The sequence below is a fragment of the Amphiura filiformis genome, chromosome 15 (genome assembly GCF_039555335.1).
Source record: "Amphiura filiformis chromosome 15, Afil_fr2py, whole genome shotgun sequence".
Lineage (NCBI taxonomy): Eukaryota > Metazoa > Echinodermata > Ophiuroidea > Amphilepidida > Amphiuridae > Amphiura > Amphiura filiformis.
In genome coordinates this window covers 47,387,120-47,410,272 of record NC_092642.1, presented here as the reverse complement: position 1 = coordinate 47,410,272, position 23,153 = coordinate 47,387,120, and the positions used below count along the sequence as shown (strand labels likewise).

General features: G+C 34.8%; 1 protein-coding gene across 2 annotated transcripts in view; it reads right to left on the bottom strand.

Annotated features, from left to right (window-relative positions):
• Positions 1-11,358: 11,358 nt before the first annotated feature.
• LOC140171743 (pituitary homeobox 3-like) overlaps positions 11,359-23,153 on the bottom strand; it is a 79,252-nt gene continuing 67,457 nt past the window's right edge. For both annotated transcript variants that reach the window (XM_072195061.1, XM_072195062.1), the window contains exon 3: positions 11,359-16,178. In XM_072195061.1, coding sequence (XP_072051162.1) covers positions 15,654-16,178 — 525 coding nt within the window. In that variant the 3' untranslated portion in view covers positions 11,359-15,653. The remainder of the gene's footprint in view (positions 16,179-23,153) is intronic.

Genomic DNA, 23,153 nt, shown 5'->3' with positions numbered 1-23,153 from the left:
CAAATGTAGGCCCTATATGCCACTGTCGACTTCCCATGTTTTGTAAATGCCCCACATGTTTCATGCCCACTTAGGTGAATTTCCTTTTGTCTCTGGGTGTATCATCTAGGTGAACCTATTTAACATTGTGACATACATACACCGTAAAAGAGAATACTGTAATTTGACTACTGGAGAACTAATAATAATAATAATAATAATAATAATAATAATAATAATAATAAAATGATAATAATTTCTTATATAGTGCAATCACATCAAAAGAACTCAAAGCGCTTTACAAACATGGTATTATATAAAACCACATACATTGTAAAAATGAGAACAATATTTGAGTTTACAATTTTTAGAACATACAAAGAGTTCGAGCAAATATATTAAAACTAGTTTTAAAAGACAAACAATATATTGCACAGTGTAAGCCTAAAAGGACACGATTGATCAAGATGCAATTTACTGTGGAATATACATCATAAACCACGCAAAATAGCAAACAATGCACACAGTACTTATTACACAACGTAAATGCAACAGTAATTTCGAGATCAAAAAGCAAGAACCCATGCAATATGCATTATGCAAAAATTTAATTTGTCTTCATTTAATAGATAAAAATCACAACTTTGTCTTACCAACTTGCGGTGAAATTTTCTGTTCTTTGTTTGATAAAGGTAAACATAATTCATCTTTTTTGTTTTATTATCTGAACCACGTCAATAATATATAAATAATAACGAAACATTTATGAAGCGCTAAAACAGATGTCACTAAGCGCTTTACAAAGCACGCCCTAAATACAAAATTATACAACAAATTACAAGTACATCAAATATGATATAGCGATTTACAAAGCATAGGCCTTAAATACAAAATTATATATCAAATAACATAAACTATAGCAAGCATCAAACATGATTATGATATAGCGATTTACAACGCATAGGCCTTATATACAAAATTACTTATCAAAACAACCTCAATCTACATGATAAGCACACCAAAACTATATAAAGAAGGTAATATTGAAACAAAATTATAGCAATATCGTCATAAAATCAATGTACATTATGACATAGAGTTAAAAAGAAAACCACCGCCGATTTCGATAAAAGCAGAAGAAACATCCGTGGGCCCGTCACAAAGAAGCCACATTGCACGCTTATTGCTAAAAAATGACGATGCGATAAAGAAGGGGAGAGGTTGCTAGTACATCACCCTTATGGATACACAGATCCAGAAATACATAAATGACAAGGCATCAAAAGGCAAGGCATCAATATTTGCGCACACTAACGTCTGATTTGAGTACTATTTCAATCCCATCTGATTTCTGCTATAACGCTTGTCGCTATTTGTCCAACTAGCCAAAGTCAAGTTGTCCGATGTGGAATGACCCTTGTTTGTACAAATATATCAAAGATAATTTATGCAATAACATATTTGGTTAGCTGGTACCGAGATAAAACTCGCTAATTTCAACTACTTGCTTTCGGATCAGTTCAGCGCTTAATGTATGAACTTTTATTAATTGAATGATCCATTGATTCATTCCCTCCAACTGTATCCTTACTGTGCTTCCTGAATTGTTTAACCTGGATAGATTGCCAAAGAATTGTATAAGCTCCTTCCACTGATACCAAATATTAAAAGTGTTGACCTTTCCATCAAGCTGTGAACCGATATTCCTCTATTCCTCACTGCCTACCCATCCATAGACATGTTAGAATTCAGTTCCATAATTGCTGATGCTATTTTTACTCGCACGAAGCACTGTATATTATGTTAATATTCGAGATGCAACACTACTCAATTTGAGGGAAACACTGTATTTTAATGAAGATGTAGATCCTTTGTCTCTTTGTCTGCACTAAATGTAGTTAGCCGTTGTAGGCCCATAATTTTCCCCATATAGAAGTTCCCGTTCTTTCGTCTATCGTTCTTCCTTCTATCCCCCATCTCGTAAAATCAATACGACCTGCAATTAAAAACAGAAGAAAAGGGAAGCAAATTCTGTCTGCAAAGCCTACACTAAATACTGTATGTCATATACATGTCTGTATATTATTAGCCTCGTATATATTCTACACTCCAACTCCTTCATTAATTTATTCCAGTTGATGCCAAAACGGAAACACGTATGGCTTACAAAATAAAAAAAAATGATTGCGATAAAATGTTTGAAATTGACATTAAAATTCGCTCAAATTGCCATTATATCCTCAGAGAGATTTTCCAATTCGAACAGAAATTTTGAGTAGTATTTTTTTTTTTTTTTTTTTTCCAAATGTAAAATATCCCTGCTTGAGTTGAAATTTCATTTATGAAAACCTATATATACCAATGGCCGCCAATCGCGTCAAATGCACAATTAAAATGGCCTTTTTCTTTGACGACAATATTCAAGTTATCATTATTACTGTTATTATTTTTTATTTTGTTTGTTTGTTACGATTCGTTTCGTCAAAATGGAACACGGAACACTATCCAATTCGACCATTACGTGTCCAGTGCACATATCCTTGCGTTAAAAATTGACAATAACTTTCCCTCATAGGCCTATGGCCATTTTATACCAAGAGAGATTTTTCTCAACAACAACAACAACAACAAATTGAACCGAATTTGACTAATAAATGTAACTTTTAATTTATTTAACCAGAACAGAAACAAGTTTCCTTCTTCCCGGTTTATGATGTGTTATAGAAATGGCCACCTGCATGATTCATCGATCTTTAGCATTCATGAGTACCAATAATTGTATTACTTTCTGATGGGACATACACGCATCTATTCAATTCTCTTGTCACTTCAATGAACATGGTGAATAGAACTGATGACCATTATGGCATCTATGATAGAGGTCGCGCGTCCCTGAAGTCATGAATAGATTACGCAGGGTTGCCAAACCCGCGATTTAGGCGCCCAATTGGGCGATTTTCAACTTCAGTCCCGCGACAAAGAAAGTGCTCCCGCAATCTGATTACGTAGGCCTATTTGGATTGTTCTAAGAACATTAACCCAGATTTTCTACCCATGGCCCCTAGCTGAAATACAGCAAGATAACGTTAGATTGACATGTAAACCTGTATTTTAGAAGTAGGTATCCGTATCTGGACCTATTCTCCATGGCTAATTTCTAAAGATGGGCTAGAACCCAGTTATTCACTGCTAATAAAACTGATTAACGGCAAGGTTTGACAAATTGTTGAAAACAAATATCTCACCGATTTATCCCCTGTTCTGCCCGTTGAAGCCGAATACAGAAATTGTGTTAGCCATCGGTCGTTGCCATTACATGTATGTTCAAGCATAAGAAACCCCGGAATATCAGCACACACTCTTGATTATCGTCATACAGCGAATTGCACTCGTAACGCCTGACTACCTCAGTATACTTGTATTATCGAGTAATTTACACAACACTATGCAGACAACATCTTGATTTAATATCTGTTGCCGTCACAGTTTATTCCATGTGAAGAAAGCTGTATTGTATAAGCTTGCTGATTTAATTCGGCCTCTTCGTTGTACAATAGACATGATACATAGAGAGAAAAAATTTCACGTCCGATTCTGAATGCTTGACTGATATAGAATGAAAGCCGGTACACATGTACCTAACGACAACCCGGGGAAAGACCTTGCCCGCGAAACTATCACGTGACTTCCTTACGGAAGGCGATTTCCGCCACCGGGAAAATAATGAAACTATCACGTGACTTCACTACGGAAGGCCATTTCAGTCGCGAGATAATCTTAGGTTTCATTCGACAAGCGAATTAAACTGCATTTTGATAGGCATGAATGTTTAAATTATAAAAGCATTTTTTAGTTCAAACATGTCTTGAGCATCTATAAACATATTACGTGTTCTTTGATATTATATCGAAACGTCCATATTACGAGATATCATTTGTGGTTAAATATGATTCCAGTGCTTTTATATAATCAGCTCAATCCGATTGGTATCTTGGAAATAATATTAAAAGAGAAATAAAACTAATAATAATGCTAAGCTTGGTAGTACTTTTTGAATTATTTTGTATAGTACCGTATTATAATTATATTTTCGTTAAAATATAAAATTTGATTTTCTTCAATATCGTCTGCTCAGGGTGTCGTCTGCGCCAAATATTCGTAGGTAGAGGGTTTACTAGCTCGCCCAACTGTCGAAGACAGGTGCAAGAACTCGTCAGAATGGCTAAGTACATCATGCAGTCAGTGCTGACTGAAATTAAACTAAATTTGAGATGTTCTTTTACCGTATACAGTGTCTTTTGCAATCAAGCGCCCTGATTGGTTTATAAGACCCATTGACATTACGTAGCATAATTTGAGATGAAAACTCGTGTAAAATATTTACCATATGTTTTATGCAAGTTCAAACATGTCTCCGGGTTCTTTAAGTTTCACGTTTTGTGTGGATTGCACCGGTGTGTTCGCTCACTACAAAACGCATGTAAAGGTATTTGTAGAAGTAAATTGAAATTCAAAGACTAGATTTAAGATATCATTTTACTGTGTGATATGTGAGAAAACTATAATCAGGATCATGTTATTCCATTCGTTACATAGTCTAGATGTCGTTAATAACAAAAGGTTTTTGTGAATAAAATATAATTTTAATTTTTGACGAAATACGTGTCTCATACTGCTATCTTATGAAGACAGCATAATATATCAACCTGGTTTCAGCAGTAAACACGTTGTGGTGATGCTGGGTAGATTTGGCCAATAATAAATAATAATAATGATATCATTTTAATTCGTTTTCATAATTAGTTTCACATAATTGTCCTTTTTCGTTATTTCAACCTTTGTTCTTTTACAAGCAATTTTTAGTTTCCAAAAATTTGGTATACAGGGTGCCCCTGGAAGAAATGTACGGTCAAAAACTTATACTTTCTTGGTATTTTAACTCTCTAATCTAACATTACCGAAAACTTCATGTATTGGTACAGTAAAACAGCTTTCTACTTTCTGAATTTTGAAAATTGGACGTTTCGTTCTTGAGATATAAGAATTTTACGAAAATACACCAATAGTTTTAATCCGTTCCATGCACGGATTCAAAGATCTGTCTTCGAGCTTCGATCCAATATAAGCACTGCACACACAGTTTTCTAAGCATTGATGTATTTTTGAGAACAAGATCGTATAGTAAATCATTGTATGACATACACCTATGTTTGAATCACGTGCACATTTTTTACTACAACCTTAAAACTGAATGAAAAACTGGTACTATAGAATATTAACTTTGGAAATACTGCCGCTTCATGTTATAACTTTAAACTGGAAGATTAAAAGTCCTTGAATAAATTCATCAGCTACTAGATTATCCATGACATAAAGAATTTCCTCAGATCAAGACCAATCAAACTTACGTTTTCTGGACGTTTCATCAACCATCGGTTGACTTCATCAGCAATGTTGCTGTTTTGAAGTGCTGTGTGATATTGGGGTTGATGCTGCTCCAACTTCTAGAGTTGCTGGTTCAATACCACACAGCACTTCAAAACAGCAACACTGCTGATGAAGTCAACCGATTGTTAATGAAACGTCCAGAAAACGTAAGTTTGATTGGTCTTGATCTGATGAAATTCTATATGTCATGGAAGATATTAAATAATAAACATCTAAAAAAAGTAACTAACCCCCCTTAAATAATGACCATCATTCAAAAACGGGCGATTGTATTACAAATCTGTAAAATGCGTTGGAAGCAGAATTCATTTCTGCACATTTTGACACCTCATTTGTAGCAATTAACTAAATATTGACGTCACAGCGTACATTTAAATCAATGTAACCCAAGATTTGAAAGTTGCAGTAAATTGTATTGAAGGAAATCTGTGTAATGATATCTGAGTGTTTTTGTATTGTAAAAGTGCAACTTTCAAATCTGGACCTCACTACATTAAATTGACCGGTGTTTTATTGTTTTTTGGGCTATCGTATCAAATGAGGTGTCAAAATGCGCAGAAATAAATTCTGCTTCCAACGCATTGTACAGATTTTTGAATAATGGCCATTATTTAAGGGGGTAAGTTACTTTTTTCCAGATGTTTATTTATCCAATAAACATGCTCTTAGAAAAAAATGGTAAAAGCAACAAGTAGTAAATGTGAAATTTGTAATGCTTTTACTGGAACACTTCTTTTGTAACTGCAAAACTATTGAAAAATTATGGGTAGGAATAAAGACAGCAATCTTAGTGGGACGGAATCCAAAATCCCAATTCATTAACAAACTTATTATAATTGGTAAGCTGTCATTAAATATAAATATGGAAAGCATCCTAATCTGTTGATTTTACTTAAAAAGAATTGCATAATAAGAAAGCTGTATGAATTGTAAAGAGAGGTGAAAAACAAAGGGTAAACAAACTATACGCTGGCAAAGTGACGTAGTTAATCGGATTAACTACCAATGAATACAATTTTGACTATTTCGCCCTGCACTACAAAGTTCACGCGGTACCGATGCATTGAACCATAGATGTCAAAGAAAGGCTGATCACTCGCACCTGTAAGATTAGTATCTTTGAAAAGAGCAGTATTGTATTCAATCTATGTTTGCTGACATACACATGTAATTAGTGCAATCTGCTTGTAGTGCAGGGTGATCTATTCAAAAATTGTATTCATCTAGTATTGCTATGGTAGTTAATCCGATTATGACGTCACTTCGCCAGCGTATTATGAAAGACAAATAACAAACACCCTCTTTACAAACCCGCCCACGAGTTAAAAGTGAACGCATTGCACCAGGGATCGATATAATGGGATAGGCATCGTAGTATTACGTAACACACCGAAAGATGTAGTTTAACTCTAGACAATAGGCGCCATATTGCAGGAGGGTTAGAGTTCATAGAGGAAACGTTAAAGGTTAGTAGATTAGGTCACCCAGGCACATCACTAATGTGTTTCACGAGTTGTAATACCGACAGGTAAAAACATTGATTTTGTAAAATTCTCGATTTTTAAAATTACTAAATAAGGTTAGTACTTCAAACCATTCTTTGATGAATCTATGCAATATGACGGTAAATTTTGAAACATCTAAGAATCAATCTTAAACATCTTCATCATGTTCATGATATTCATTTTTTTTGCGCATGGTCAAAGCATGCTCTTGCGCTATCCACAGACTATCCGGTGGAAACTTCAAAGCAACGATCATGCGTTAATATTTACAAAATGGCGAATGATGTAGTTTAAGTCAAACAATAGCGTGACCGGCGTGACGTAGTTTTTGGCATTGTTCCTATATGCACTTTCACCCTCCTGATTGCACATTATGTTTTTCAAACATAGAAGTGTGTCATTCGATAGTTCACTGATAAAACATTTTCCTTTTAATTATAAAATTTGTTCTTTGAAATTTTATAAGATGTCCGCTTGAAACAATGGTGAGTGCCTGCATAGTACTATGAATACTCATTGATTGACATTTTAATCCGGCCGTGGAACGCATTGAAAATGAGGTATTTTCTTAATATTCTTTTCTCAATTATCTCAAGAACAAAACGTTCAATTTTCAACATTCAAAAATTATATGAAGATGGGTCAATGCATAAAGTATTCGGTAATGCTTTGTTATGGGTCTTATAAACCAATCAGAGCGCTTGATTGCAAAATACACTGTATACGGTAAAAGAACATCTTAAATTTAGTCTAATTTCAGTCAGCACTGACTGCATGATGTACTTAGCCATTCTGACGAGTTCTTGCACCTGTTTTCGACAGTTGGGCGAGCTAGTAAACCTTCTACCTACGAATATTTTGAGCATACGACACCCTGAGCAGACGACACTGAAGAAAATCCAAATTTTGTATCTTTGTGTCTTAGTGGCCTAATTAATCGCGACCCTAGTGTAAATTTGAAAGAACAGTTAAACAATAAAACTGAATAAACAACGCCAAATACGTCTTATACGCCAAAATTAATTGCAAATCTTTTTTAATCACCACAAATTATATTAGAAGCTCAATCATCTGGATTTTCGTATATATTTGAAATCGGACATTCGATTGCATTTTAATTATCATCATACACATCTCTTGTGGATCCTAGTGAACCCCCAACTCTCCAGTTTGATCAACTACCCTTCGCTCTGGTATTAGCGTAAGGGATGGACCTAAGATTAGACCAAGGCATTGGGCTATTCCAGAAAATAGACGCACACCCCCTATAGAGGATTTCGGATTTCCGGACTTTTTGTCCAGTCGTGATTGTTGGAAATCCAGACTTTTAAAGTGTCCAAAGGCGAAAAACTCCAGCAGAAAAATAGTTCAAAATCAGATATCCTCAATTTGAGAGCTCATTTGGGACATTTCTGTGTTTTTCCTTCATTTTTAAATTTAAATTGGATTTCCAGGCTTCTTCAAGTGACATTAGCAACTGGAATTCCAATCGTTTTCAGAAAGCAGACATGGAAATCCAGATATTTTTATGATTGAAAAGTTACTCCTCTATGGGGTGTGCACTTATTTTCTGGAATAGCCCATTTGAGCGCTAAACGTTTTAGTGCACCGGGAAACAAATCGGTTGGGGGCTGGTACAACCAACTTAAAACGGTTTGTTGTTCAACTTTATGCTTGCTTCTGAGATATGGTTGCTGCTAAAACGTTATAGTTCTTTTGAAACAAATTCATCAGGATCGTTCAATTGTTCATTAAATTAGAAACGGTTCTTTTCAAGATCCAAATAATCTGGTACTCACTCAGAAATATTTCAATTCCTGTCAGGAATCTTGATCAATCTGTTGTGGTGTTTCTAGACAATGCTAGATGTTTGATGAAATCTTGATGTCATTGTTGTAGTAGTTTTTGTTGTTGTTGATAAAGATGTTGTTGATATCGTCTTTGATGTTGTTTTGTTTATTGTCAAACGGATTAAAATGCTAATAAGTAGATAGGATTTCCCGACGGGAATTCGTAATAAGTTATAGTATTTCTACGAGTACGCTGTCGGTTATCACAGTACCGCTGCCACCGGTCGCTGTGTGATGGTCACGCTTTTCGTTAGATGTGTCTCTGACTTCATCAGGACCTGATGAAGTCGGAGACACATCAGACGAAAGCTCGACCACTCACACAGGGACCAGCTACTACGTTATTGTGATGCCCGACAGCGTACTCGTAGAATACTATAACTTATGATTAAAATGCCTTTGATTTAATGCATTTCCATACAAGACAAGTAAGCCCATCCCAAAAAGAAATTGTCCAGTTTGATTTGTTCCATAAGTCAAAGAGGGAGTCTTAAATCAAGACCTACCAAAAGTATGTTACAGATAAATTTATTAATTGATGACACAATGACCTTTTGAATGCACATACCAAGGATTTTAAAGTTGCAGTACCTCCTATTGATGTGGGTTTTTTTTACTTCTCAAGATTCTTCATAAATAACAGAGACGGACTAAGACTAGAATAGGAATTACTGTAACCCGTAAAATTGAAGTGATTGCATTCTAATGGTCATTGTGTCATCAATTCTGTATCAATTTGGACACATGAGGTATCAAACTGTGCGGAATAAGTTTATCTATAGCATACTTTTGGTAGGTTTTGATTTAATACCCCTTTAACTTATAGACCAAAATTAAACTGGATACTTCTTTTTGGGATGGGTTTATTAATGGAACACATAATTATGAAAGAAATGAAAACATTGAGACACAGATGTTGTTTCAGTTCGCCATCCCCATTTAATGACTCGTCTTTGATTCAGAATTTGTACACCAACTATATTCAACTAGACTCTTGTATTAAACATTTCAAAAAACAACAGTTCATTTTGAAAACAAGAAAATATCATATTTTTATACAAATTCTACTTTATTATTACGGACTTACGTCTAATTTATGGATGAAAAATACTCACCCTAATGTCATGTATATCTACCAATTGGTAATCAAATATATCCTTATCAATGTTGATAAGTGTTGTTGATTTCTACACTATATAATCACCTCTTCCAACGATATAGCTTGTGAGAGTTCACTGATGATTCGAGCTAGGTTACTGAACTATGTCGTGAAAGATGAGGCAATTCTCCAAAGCCCATAATGCATCTTGATTTTTTACGTCACACATATAAAAAATGGCGGACAAGAATTGTCACTAATTTGCGCCGGTGTCCTGATGGGTGAAAATACAATTTATTTAGCTAATGTCAACATAAGGTCATTAGCAGAAATATTTATATTGATAACACCTCAGCTATTTTAATATTTCACAATATGCATATTGGAAAAAATAGTCCAAATGTTCGTCATTTTTTGGACCACAGATTTTAACAAAATGACATGGTAAACGTCAAACTCTTTCACAAGAAATATCTCACGATTGATTGCACAGTGACATATTATGTGACACATGTTGAGGAAAAATGCAAGACTTATGGGCAATGGGCAGGTCAATTCTTAGAGTGATACTACTACATTCAAATCATCGGATTTTGGATTGCATTATCATTTTATTTTGTTTGAGAAACCTGCCTATTGGTCAAAATTAACAAATGAACATTGTTAGAATAATCACACAAAAAATTGATCATCAAAACTCCATTCTGATTGGTGGAAAATGAAGATATCATGTTGGCCAATCAAGGCAATTTAGATCAGGTAGTGCAAGCGGGTTAACGAATTAACAAACTGGCTGCAATTAACAAATAATGATAATCTCATTAACATGATCCGAATGTATATCATGAATATTGTACACACGTCAACATTTTATCTAAATATTGTGTGTAATTCAATCCATATCTTTCACTTTTTTGTCAAATTCTCTTAAAAGTAAATGCAACTGATCAGACTAATAAAATATTTTAACCTTCTGGACACTACTGGTCATCTAACAGCATTTCTGATTGGTTGATAACTTGAAATGCTCATTTCAGTTGCCAATTATGACTAGGCTTTAAACTAGTTATGGTCAACCTTGCATTTGTAGATGATATTATTAATGCCCTCCTTGATTGGTTCAAAATTGGACAAATTATTCATTTTGGCCAATCGGCAGGTAGTTCTCATGGGGTTAATGATGTTACAAAATCAATCCGGCAAGGAGTAATCCACCAGGTGATTTGTGACGTCACATGACTATGACCACCATTTGATTGTAACTTTAAACACCTTGAAATGTAGCCATATTATCTTACTTTATTTAGGTACGACATGAAGTGTTTGTTTAATTTCTGTAATAATGTAATACGTAGGCGAAATTGCCATAAAAATGACTAGTTATAATTATAAGGTTTCGTTTACGAAACAAACGCAGTTAACGCACCCAATAAACATATTATAAAAATGGCGTAATTTACCATCGCAGCTTTTTTAAAAAAATCATTATGAATTCGAATAAACATGAAAAATGAAAAATAAAACACATTTTCAGACTCTGTGTAACAACAAGTGTTGAGATGAATCAATATAAACATCGGGTGATGGAATAGACACAATATTCACACACCCTTCACACAGGCCGCAACACAAACAGTCCACAATTTGAGATATTTTCTCAAAATATCAAGAGCTATCTTAGAACCACTAAACCAATACTAGACTTGTTTGAACTCATTTTAATGCATTTTCAAATATGGTTCCAAATATGGTTATGAAAATGAATAATTCTGACATTTTTTAAATTTAAAAAAAATGGAACTTGTCATGAGCAGTCGAAATTAGTTTACAACTGTATGTTCTAGCTCTTTATTTATTTATGCCATTTCTTTTGTTTTTTCAATCTCTAAATTTCGTGTCTCCCTAAATTTTGTAACTCCGTGCCATCACCTGGCGTAAATATTAACAAGTCATTCGGTAGCAAAAGTGCACTGTACCAAACATTCCAAGCGCGCTCATGATAACGTGTTTTAATACGCACAGAACAAACATTATTGTACACACAGAAAACGCATAGCATTGATTAGTGCGCTTAGCAATTAGCATAGAGCCTTTGGTGTGCCAACAATGTCACACTATGGACCACAATGGCCTCATCTCAATGGCATAGTTCAATAACCTCAATTAAACAATCATAGTGCAAATTTGATCTCAAGTTGCAGTGTATGAGTTTTTGTACACAAATTTTCAAAGGTCGTTCAATGAATGTACAATGTATTGGGGATAAACAACTGTGCCCCTGATAGATGTTGTGGATTCTAGTGAGTGCATGGCAGTTATAGTAGCCGGATAAAAAAAAAATATTCTAAGGTATTCAATGTCTGCATGTTTTTCATCATTTAGATGCTTTATAGTTATTCCAGTTGGGATGCATGATACACCCCCTATGGAAGACATGTCATTAATCTCCCACACAGGGGGTGTATAGATTTGAAATAGAGTCACCCATTCAGATCACCCCACTTAAAACTCACACTCCCTGTTCGGAAGATTAAGGTCATGTCTTACATAGGGGGTGTATGGATTTCAACTGGTATGGTCGATTTTCGTGAATAGATATTCAAATTATTGTAAACATGAAAAAGTGTACTTTTTATACACTAAAACAACCAGACTAACATGTACAATAATCACGGCGGAGCAAGTCAGTTATAGCTACAGTAACCACGGCTCTGTTGCTCTTATCTTGTCAATGCATACGTCATAATTATGCACGTCTCTAGTACTAGTATAAGGCCACTGGTATAAATTTATTTTAAGGGAGTCATTGGAATTGGAATGGTACTGTTAAATATTAAATACAATTGGACCATATCAGTTACTCTTATGGGCTTTACGGCGCTTAAGCGAGAACATTATATCATTTTTTTCTCTTTACCTGAGTTACGTTATGATTAAAAGGCTATTATATTAACAATAATAATTAATGGGCATTATAGTTTATACCAAAATAGATAGTTAAGGGTAATTTTGTAAATATTTATGCACGATGTTACTAAACAAAATATATTGCATGTATCAGATCAGGGGCCAACATAAAAAGTTGGATCACAACTATATCGTAATAACACTGTCATAGAAGTAACAAAAAAAACAAGACAACTATAATACAAGTGGCAATAAACGGACGGTGGCCTCACCCCAAACATGGGGGGGGGGGTGGTCTGCCCCATGTGGGGGAGGGGGTGTGTTATGCCTCCTCTGCCTCGAAAAACCTGGAACAAATTGGCCAGAATTTGGAATGAGCGCAATGTGTAGATATCGGCTCATGTGGTAACATGCATTCAGTATCCTGAATACCCAGTTTAATTAAGTTGCCTTCGAACTAATTTTTATTAAATAATTTTTTCAGTTTTTTGCAGTGTCCATGCAGGGAAAAGGAATATCTGTTGTGTTTACAAACTTCTTGCAACATCAATAACACCTTTTAAAAATGTAACAAGTAATTTATATCATATTCTAGGAATGTTTCTTTGTTAATATTTGTCAATAACCTGACATAAAGCAGATGTAACATGTATATAAAAGAACATATTATCGATGCATTTAAAAACAAATCAAATATGTTGCAAATATTACAGCCAAATCAATCAGTTATAAGATCTCTCATTGTATTTATGAAAACGACACATATTTAACTGTATTTGACTGAATTTGACCACGAGGTGATTTGTGTAAAAACACACCGATCAGTCCAATTAGTGCTCATTTGGTAAATTCACGTCCTGTATTTGTGATACGAGCGTATTAGTAGTGTCATTATTACACATTACGCACCTGCTATGACAATTACCACCTAAATACATAATTCTATTTACAAAATTAATTTAGTTAAAAAACAAAGAAAGTACGAAGATCAAGACAGATCCACACAATCATGATCATATTATTAATCATGTTAATCACTCCACCGGGAAAAACAATTACTACAGCCTTTTAAGAAAATTAAGCATCACATTTCAATGGTCTTTCATATACAAAAAAAAAATTAAAGCAGCAGTAGCCGTAGATTTAATTCAATAATATGACCGTTGGACTTGTGACACGAAAGGCTGGAACAAATTGAAGGAGCTTATTGGCAAATCACGTCATATTATTTTCAAAATCTGTGAAACGGATGAGATATTATGCAGGAGATAGCACAAACTTCCGTGCTTATTTTTGAATCAAATAACCGTTAGTTTCCGATAGTGAATCCCTTGATAAATTCTACCAATTGAGGTTTGACATAACCAGACAGAATTGTGGCTCAACTATTCAGTTTGACATAACAGGCTAATACGTGGATTCCCATAACATGTCACATTCATTTCGATCATTTCTATTGATGTCATGTGTTGTGTCTTTACTTTTGAACTTGTACTGGGAAGCACTAGAGCTTATAGTAGCATTGATATCAGCTCAACAGAGATGAACTCACTTAGCGCCTTGTCATTTTACTGACCTCCTTTTACATTCGTAATATATCTAGCAGAAAAATAGGACAAAGTTTAAGATTTTGGTAATTGGTATTTAAAACCTTAATTTTCAAATTTCAATTTTGCAGCTTTTCAAATGAATCAGCGATATTGGCTAATTAGCACTTGAGCAATAAGAACACCAATTGCTATAACTCCCACGGTGCATTGCGTATCATAAATTAAAAAAATGGCGCTTGTCTTTATACGGTCTTTAATTGTTGCAATTTGGATAAAATATTCCATTAGTTTTCACAAATATAGTTCATTATTGGTAAACAAGTTATTACGTATGAAAATAAACCCCAAATAAAGGCAATGGTGATGGTTCAAGAATATGAATAGTGAAGGAACCAGAACAATGCTTTCCAGAAACTGCCTTAATAAAATGCTTAATTTTGATCCATCTTTGAAAATGTGCTATTCCAGTTGAAGTCCATACACCCTCTATGGAATACATGACATGAGTCTCTCACAGGGGGTGTAGATTTCAAATAAAGTCACACATTCAGGTAACCCATTTGAAATTCACACTCCCTGTATGGAAGATTAAGGTCATGTCTTCCATATGGGATGTATGGATTTCAACTAGAATATCCCAGGGTCAATACTAATGGCAATGATTCAAACTGAAGTGGTCAACTTGCACACATAAGAAGTTTGAATGTATGATATAAGAAAATACTTCCCAAAAGTTGCGCAACTCTATTTCAGAGTTCCCTGATCAACAGTACAAACTGAAAGACAGCATGTCTGTTTGGTATGCTCGATTGGAGCTGTTTGCTTTGACATCAGCAAAAGCAGAACAATAAAACAAGAGATTGACATCATTTTGGTGCATTTTGGTACAGTTTGATCGACGAATGATGGTTATATAACATTGATAGTTTAGTTAAATAAAATATAATTCATTTTCCTTCAGTTTTTACTTCGAGACTACTTAATCACATCCAAAGACAAAACGACAATGAACCATTCATTTGAGTCAGGCGATGAAATGGTGCAAAAAGTTAATTGTAGATTGTCAATGATTGTTGTTTAATTTTGTTTTCAGACCAATAAGAAATTACACGGAGCCAAAATGCTCTCATGTTCAAATTTTGACCTCAAGTTGTAGAACATGCGTTTTTGTACCCAGCACATCCAAAGGTCATTCTTTGAATGTAGAAGCATATTGGGGTTAAAGAACTGTGTCAGAGAGATGCGCATGTTCGAGATATTATATTACATTCGTCACAGACGATTCAGTTCAATAAATATGTTCATAAATTCAATCTCATCCGTTGATGCCCGCATATTGACAAGCAGATAAAGTAGGACTTTGTCGAACTGGATAACTGAAGCCGCCCATACCAGTGGAGTGTTGTTTAGCTTTCAACCTCAACGAAGCAATACTGCTGGAACAAGGCTCTCTGTACATATACGGGGGTGTTGATACTGAAGCGTACGGGCAACCTGGGGTAGCCCCTGTTGCGTTATTCAAAGAGTTCAGATTTTGACTCACAACGCCGTTTACTGGAGTTGGGGAGAAATTGGAACTCATCGAAGTCTGTGTATTGAAGCACACAGGCTGGCTGGAGACAGACAATGGATTGACAGAGTTTAGAGACCAAGGAAATCCTTTTGAACCCAGTGGGGTTGCTTGTTTTGTCGCCCAATTGTTATATGAATAACCAGAATATAATCCATCATCAAATGGCTGCATTAGTCCGTTGAATTGGGCGCCAAATCCGTTCTTGAGTTCGTTCAACTGATTCCTTTCTCGTTTCCTCCACTTTGCACGACGATTTTTGAACCATATCTACAAAGAAAAAAGGGATAGAAAAAACAAATGGGTTAACATGGTTATGAAAACATGAGATATATCATGGACTATTGCAGCGATTACTACACGTGGCATGATTCATGTAGTAATCAGATTGTAAAGAGAATCGCTTGCAAAAATGTGTGCCAGCCAGCCAGGATCTCCAAACCGAAGGCAATATTGTGTGAATCAAATGGATCTTGAAGATTTGCTTGATTATACGATTAACCTTAATCCTATGATCGTATCTTGAACTCATAAAATAATGTCAAGGAATGTCAAGGAACATCAGACCGTAAATTCATGATCATGATGTAAAAGGAGTCCTTTGCAATGTGATGATGTACGAGTACTTATCCACTGCTCAGTGGAAATGAGCCAAAATCTTCAAGGGTCATTCAGGGCCCTTGGAATCTACGGGCCCGACTTGATTGTGCCATACACTATGGACCACAATGGCCTCAGCTCAATGGCATAGTTCAATAACCTCAATTAAACAATCATAGTGCAAAATTTGACCTCAAGTTGCAGAGTATGATTTTTGTACTCAAATTTTCAAAGGTCATTCAATGAATGTACAAATGTATTGGGGTTAAAGAACTGTGGCTTGATAGATGAGCATGTTGTGGATCCTAGTGATACCTATTATGTTATTTATGGGAAATGTCATAAATTTAATATGATAAAGGCTGTTGAAATTATAGGGTTATGGTTATGTTATATAGTGTTAGTGTTAGGAGCTTACATGGGCTGGCGTTACTAAAGTACATCATAATAGAGTTGATAAATTAGATAAATAAGTACATTAATTTGCTAGCCATAGACTTCATCATAAAAAGTCCAAGTTCCGGGATATTTTTCCGGGATATTTTCTCAAAATATCAAAAGCTATCAAAAGAACCACTGATCCAATACCAGGAATGGTTGATCTTTCTTCAGATGTGTGCTGACCTTTTGAGTCAAAAGATGAAGTCAAATATGGTGATGAAAATTACAACCTGATTTTTATTTTTTATTTTTTATTTGTCGTCTGCAGTCGACACCCGCGTGGAGAGAGTTAAGTATATTCTCGACAAGAATTCATGATAAGCATGATTATTTCTACAAGTACGCCGTCGGTTATCACAGTACCGCTGCAGCCGGTCCCTGTCTGAATGGTCGATCTTTCTTCAGATGTGTCTCTGACCTCTTTGAGTCTTGATGAATCAGACCACCTCAGAGAATCGAACTACAAATAAGGGACCGGCCACTTTTGTGTGGTGAAATTATTCTATCAATGTTGTTGATTGGTCCAATTGATTATGAAAACTTCTTTTTGGCCAATCGGCAGGTAGTTTTCTTGGGGTTAACTATTTAGACTTTCATTGGGTACATACTTAAAAGCATCCTAGTGCTTGGCACAAAATACATCAGGGCTAACTTAAATTTGATCTTAGATCTTCATGATCTTGAAATAGTTTATGTAAACATTAAGATAGTGATTGAATGTAGGAATAAAACAACACAAGTGAACGTATTTGTTGTGGTCATGACCGTTCAGTGTTTTAAAACACGAAAAGGGACCAAACTACTCCAAACGATTCTTTTCTCGTTTTCTTGTCATGATGAATTTTAGTCTATGAAATTATTATATAAATACATGAGATACACAGCCTATATCCAATTGAATCTTCCGCAGCATGTAATAATCATCTATATATATAGATATAAAGGTTATGAATCTGCCTTAATTAATCGTGTGGTAATATTGAATTGTATACTGCATGATTGTATCTAAAATATCAAAGGTAGAAAGGTCACAAGTCGGCAAAGTCATTATACTAGTCATGCACAATATCGTATTTGCAAATGCCTTGTTTTCTAGTAATCTTGGTCATTCTTACTACCGTAAAAACTCGATAGTTAGCATATGTGCTTACTATCGAGCGCTTTTTAAAATATGAAATTGTACCAAAGTCCGGTGCTTTACCAACTGAGCTAATGGGGTTGGGACACACATTTGCAGGTTTACTTGTTCGTATGTAACTATGTGTATGGATGCCGATTTGCTGAAAACCCTTTACACTTTTGGGATTGGGCTCTTCATGTTTGCATGTTTAAAAAGCGCTCGATAGTAAGCACATATGCTAACTATGGAGTTTTTACGGTATTAGAATAATATGTGAACAAATAACAAATTGATCCATATTGTTCCATAATGCGTAAAATATGTCTCCACAACTCGATGAGTAAGAATGAAAATGTACACAAAGTACAACATTAATATGATAGTGGATAACGTAGATGACGAGATGTTGTTGATTGCTATTACTATGTCCAGTAGTCTTGTTGACATCTGACGGATTAACACAGATTTAGTCCTTAGATAAAAGAGTTGCCCTTTCAAATCCTTTTCTATTTCTGAATTACATAACAAAAGTGAAGCTTACAAAACAATTGACAACGCAGCAATCATGGCAATGCAGTTTTTTGTTCATATTCCCTACGGGCATTTGTATGAGAATCTCTTCGTCATTTTATTAAAACCGATATGGGTTTGTTAAATTTATTGATATGTAGCCTCGATCCCTAATCTGTCATTGCATGAAATACAAGAAACCTACGTTAAGCCTTGTTTGACACTACAATCGATCCCGTACAACGAGGTTGCATTACAAGTTCGTATCACTCATCACGTGGTCATCTCTCGTGAAAGCGTTCCATACATCACGCAATATACATACAGCGATGATGAAGATGCGCTTCCCATATAGCTCAAGTAGTTTTATAATATTCCGCAATCGGGTTTATCTTTATTTGGACTTTAACATTCAAATTGTAATACTTAAACAAAGGAACGAGCCATTGATAATATAAAGTGAAAAAACAGGTTCCCGTAAGACAATACTACTACCATTACAAATATAAAGATTTAATCGCTCAAACTCTTCCAGGTACAATGCGAATATGGGCAAATTTGCAATTTAATGAATACCAACCAAAGTTGCTTTATAGCTTTTAAAATATTATATCAAAAAATACTAATGTGCTGTAAATATACATTAACAGCAAATACGTAAATTGTAAATATTCAATAAAAATCAAATATAAGTTGAGATAATTCTTTTCCCTGCAAAAACAATCCAACCCTCAATTTAAACGATTAACTTATTTTCAAGTAACATCAACATCATTACCCATGTATTGACCCTATATATCCATCAGGCTTGCTAATTTCAGTCTCTACTTTGAGTAAATGACATATATGTGAAATGAATCTCTTCGCTTTTATCTTGCACTCAATTTCATTTAATTTCCCCCAGAAACCCGGCAATTTCTCTGTTTACAATCTGTACAAGTCTATGGAGATTTCACGGCGCGTCAAGTGTTAGAGAAACAGAGCTGTTGTACTTAAAGACTCTTGTGCATTCTGCGCTAATTTACCGATGATGGACAGAATTCTTATCATTTTCCAAATAGCTTGCTAACATAATTCAACTGAAGAGCGTCTTTTATCTCCAATGTGAATGAAATGCCGATGATTATTACAGAATAGCGGGAGCAGCAATTATGAAAAGTACACGAGCGAGCGAGGAACCAATTTGGAGATTTTTGTTGACAAAATATTAATGCTTAAAGAGGGAGGAAATGTTCGTTTTAAATTGGAAATGTCTTCATTTTGCATTTAAGAAAGAATCCCTCGTTTTTATTTGGCTTTGTCAATATCAATCGCTTAATTGTTTTCTTCTGAATTTTTGTTTTTAGTTTTTGTTCTACTTTTGCAAACAATTTCATTAAATTGTCGCCAACTTAAATATTTAAAAAAGAAAGTAATAAGACGAAATCACCACCTCGTCGAATAAAATTATCATTAATCTCATTTTTTCTCAATATCATCTTGCAATGCCTTAGTCACATAAGTTGCTTGATCTTATTATACACCAGGCACAAAAAGAAACTCGTCAGTTATAGTCATCCTTGCTGTTCAACAACCTGATAATTTTGGATTATTCTGAAATATACATTTTGATAATTGGACTTTGCTTTCTCATTTGACATTCTGTTCGTGAAAATCGTACAAGAATTGACCAAGATATACGCCTCCAAACCCTCAAACCCCGAAATCAAAAGTTGCAATTTCAACGGTTTTCAATGGGAACGCATCGTGGTATTGCACACAAACACCACGGGCCAATCAATAAAGCACACGATGTAACAGGCACAATTGAATCGTTAAAATTGCTACTTTTGATTTTGGGGTTTGAAGGTTTAGAGGCGCATATCTTGGTCAGTACTTGCAGGGTGTCAAATGAGAAAGCAAAGTCCAATTAACAAAATGTACATTTCAGAATAATCCAAAATGGTCAGGTTATTTAACAGCAAGGATGACTATAACTGACGAGTTTCTTTTTTTGCCACCAGTGTATACTATGCTCCCGGTAAACCCGTCACATTTTAAAAGCTTTCCAATCTAGAATACAAGATTAGCAGTGGTTTTCGCAACTTTTTACATAATTTTAATTTACTAAATCCAATCATAATATTCAATCTTCATATGCTAATCATGTGATATACCAGAACAGATTCATCCATACCCACATTTTAATACCTCAATAAACTCAATTTTTATTATGTTGTAACCAGACCTAGTTTTGATATTTCATACCAGAATACATGAACACTGCAAGTCCCAGAATGACGTAAAAGCATTACGAGAAGGAAGTCAACAAATCGAGGGATCAGGGCAAGAATGACCCATCTGCAAATAGCTGCTCTCTGTTACTTCAATATTTACTTAGTGTTCAATATACCAAATTTAACAATAAAACACATGGCAGCTATTGCAGTTCGGACTTTCTTGTTCTAACCTCGATTAATCTTACGGGTTTTAAGTCATCAATGTAAATATTCAATACAATGCTTGATTTGTGACACAAATAATCAATATTAATTCCGCACTTACGTATCAATTCACACATGACATTGATAAAGGTAATACTTCAGCTAACTTATTACCTTGTAAGTTTCCGTGTTTCATTTTATTTAAGTTTGTAAAATTGTTTAGTTTGATTACTTGTATAAGTAACATGTTTTCGTCTTGTGGGGTTTTGTTGGCATCCGTGATTCAATTATTTATTATCATTATTGATCATTTCTTGTATTTTACACTTTTTAATGAGTCAATAAATAATCGAAATTTAGTGAAATAAACAATATTTTTTACCAGGTTCGCCGTCGCAAATAATAAATGAGACAAGCAAAAAAAGTGATCCCGCCTGGGAATCGAACCAGGACCTCAAGTTTTCGAGTCCTGAGCCTGAACCACTCGGACATGTATTTAGTGAAATATTTGATCACTCATAGGTTTACTTTAATGTTACATATTTTTTAATTCAATTGTTGTAAATCGCCAAAATAAGCATTAACTACTACATTATTACCGCGTATAAGCAATTTGAAAATTATTGTCAACTTTAAACCACAAAATTATGTTTACATTCGTTGCATTGCTTCAATGGACGAAGATCGATTTATTTCATAGTTCTCTGTTTTAATTTACATGATTAAAATATAGATCTATGATTAAAACGACAAGTTATTTGTGTAAACCAAAAAAACGCACTGATATATATTTTTAGTGAGCGAAGCATTGTAAGTTTATTAGGATTGCAGTGAGTTGTTCCTGTCTAGCACTCATCACTTGAGCAGATGGAATGTCGTTTAGATTTCTAGCCATTCTTCCTTGGTGTTTGTTATTCTCTCTTGTGTTTTCCCTCTCAGTACATGCCACAGGGTACGTACACGACGATTCATTACTTATAAAAGTGCAAGCACTTTCTATGGCTGACTCTTACTTCCCTTCTGCCATTTTATCTTTTACATCTTTAAAGAAAATAACTTTTTAAAGATTAACAGACATGTAGACAAGTTTTCAAAATAATTTTACACATTCAATATTTGTGAGAATGATTTTGCTCTTGTAAGCAGTATCTACTTCAAATGGGCGGCACTGTCTCATAATCCGAGGGATGTGGGTTCGAGCCCCAGCGCTGCTAGCTTGTTGCGCACAGGCAAGGCACTTGTAACTGCTATTATCTCTCTCTCTACATAGCGATGTGTAGGTAAGACTTGTTGTGTGGTAGGAGTGGCGGTACCCCCACAACAAGTTACATCAAGGGAGTCTATCCCAGACGCCACGGAAAAAGACATGGGCACTTCGGCATGTGGCACTGGCTTAGGTATGATTTTTAATATCTTACCTATCTTCAAATGCTTACTGGTGCGACCTTTTATACCATGGAACTCTTTCTAAGGCTTTTCAAAGACTTACCATCTTTCCAGTTCTAAGCAAATAAGGTGCTCTTAGCAACAAAACATATTACTGCAGAGGTGTAAATCGTGTAATGTTACATTACTAACAAAAATAACATTTCAATTGTCTTCTTGGACCGTTCTTCAATTCAATTCAATTAGGGATTTCATTTTCAAAAACGTTTGAGAACCGAATGAGCTATGATATCATTTTACTGTTAACTTAATCACTTTTTGCTATAGTTAATATATAAACTTTCCATCTCTGTTTACCAGGTATATGTCTACAAATCGTACTTAAAGGAGCGTGGTCCGATTTTTCATGTTCTATTTTCTATCTTAGATTAAGGCCTAGCATCAACATGTTTCCAAAGGCTGATATATATCTAAAACTTAAAATAACACGCAATCAAATGGCGCTTTCTTTCCTTTTTAATGAAAATATTTGAAGCAATTACAAATCATTGCAAAAGAGGAAAACTTTGGCGTCGTCATATCTAAGTGCTAAGTTCCCAATACGCGTGAGTTAGTTTGACAGATGAAGTACGGTCAACTAGCGTTATCGTTCTAATCATGTTTTGCTAATTTATTGTACACAATACCAACCCGTATCACTTCCCCTGGTCTTTCCTTCAATTTAACCCGTCTGCTGACTGTGTACATGCAGCAACCCTGGATGGC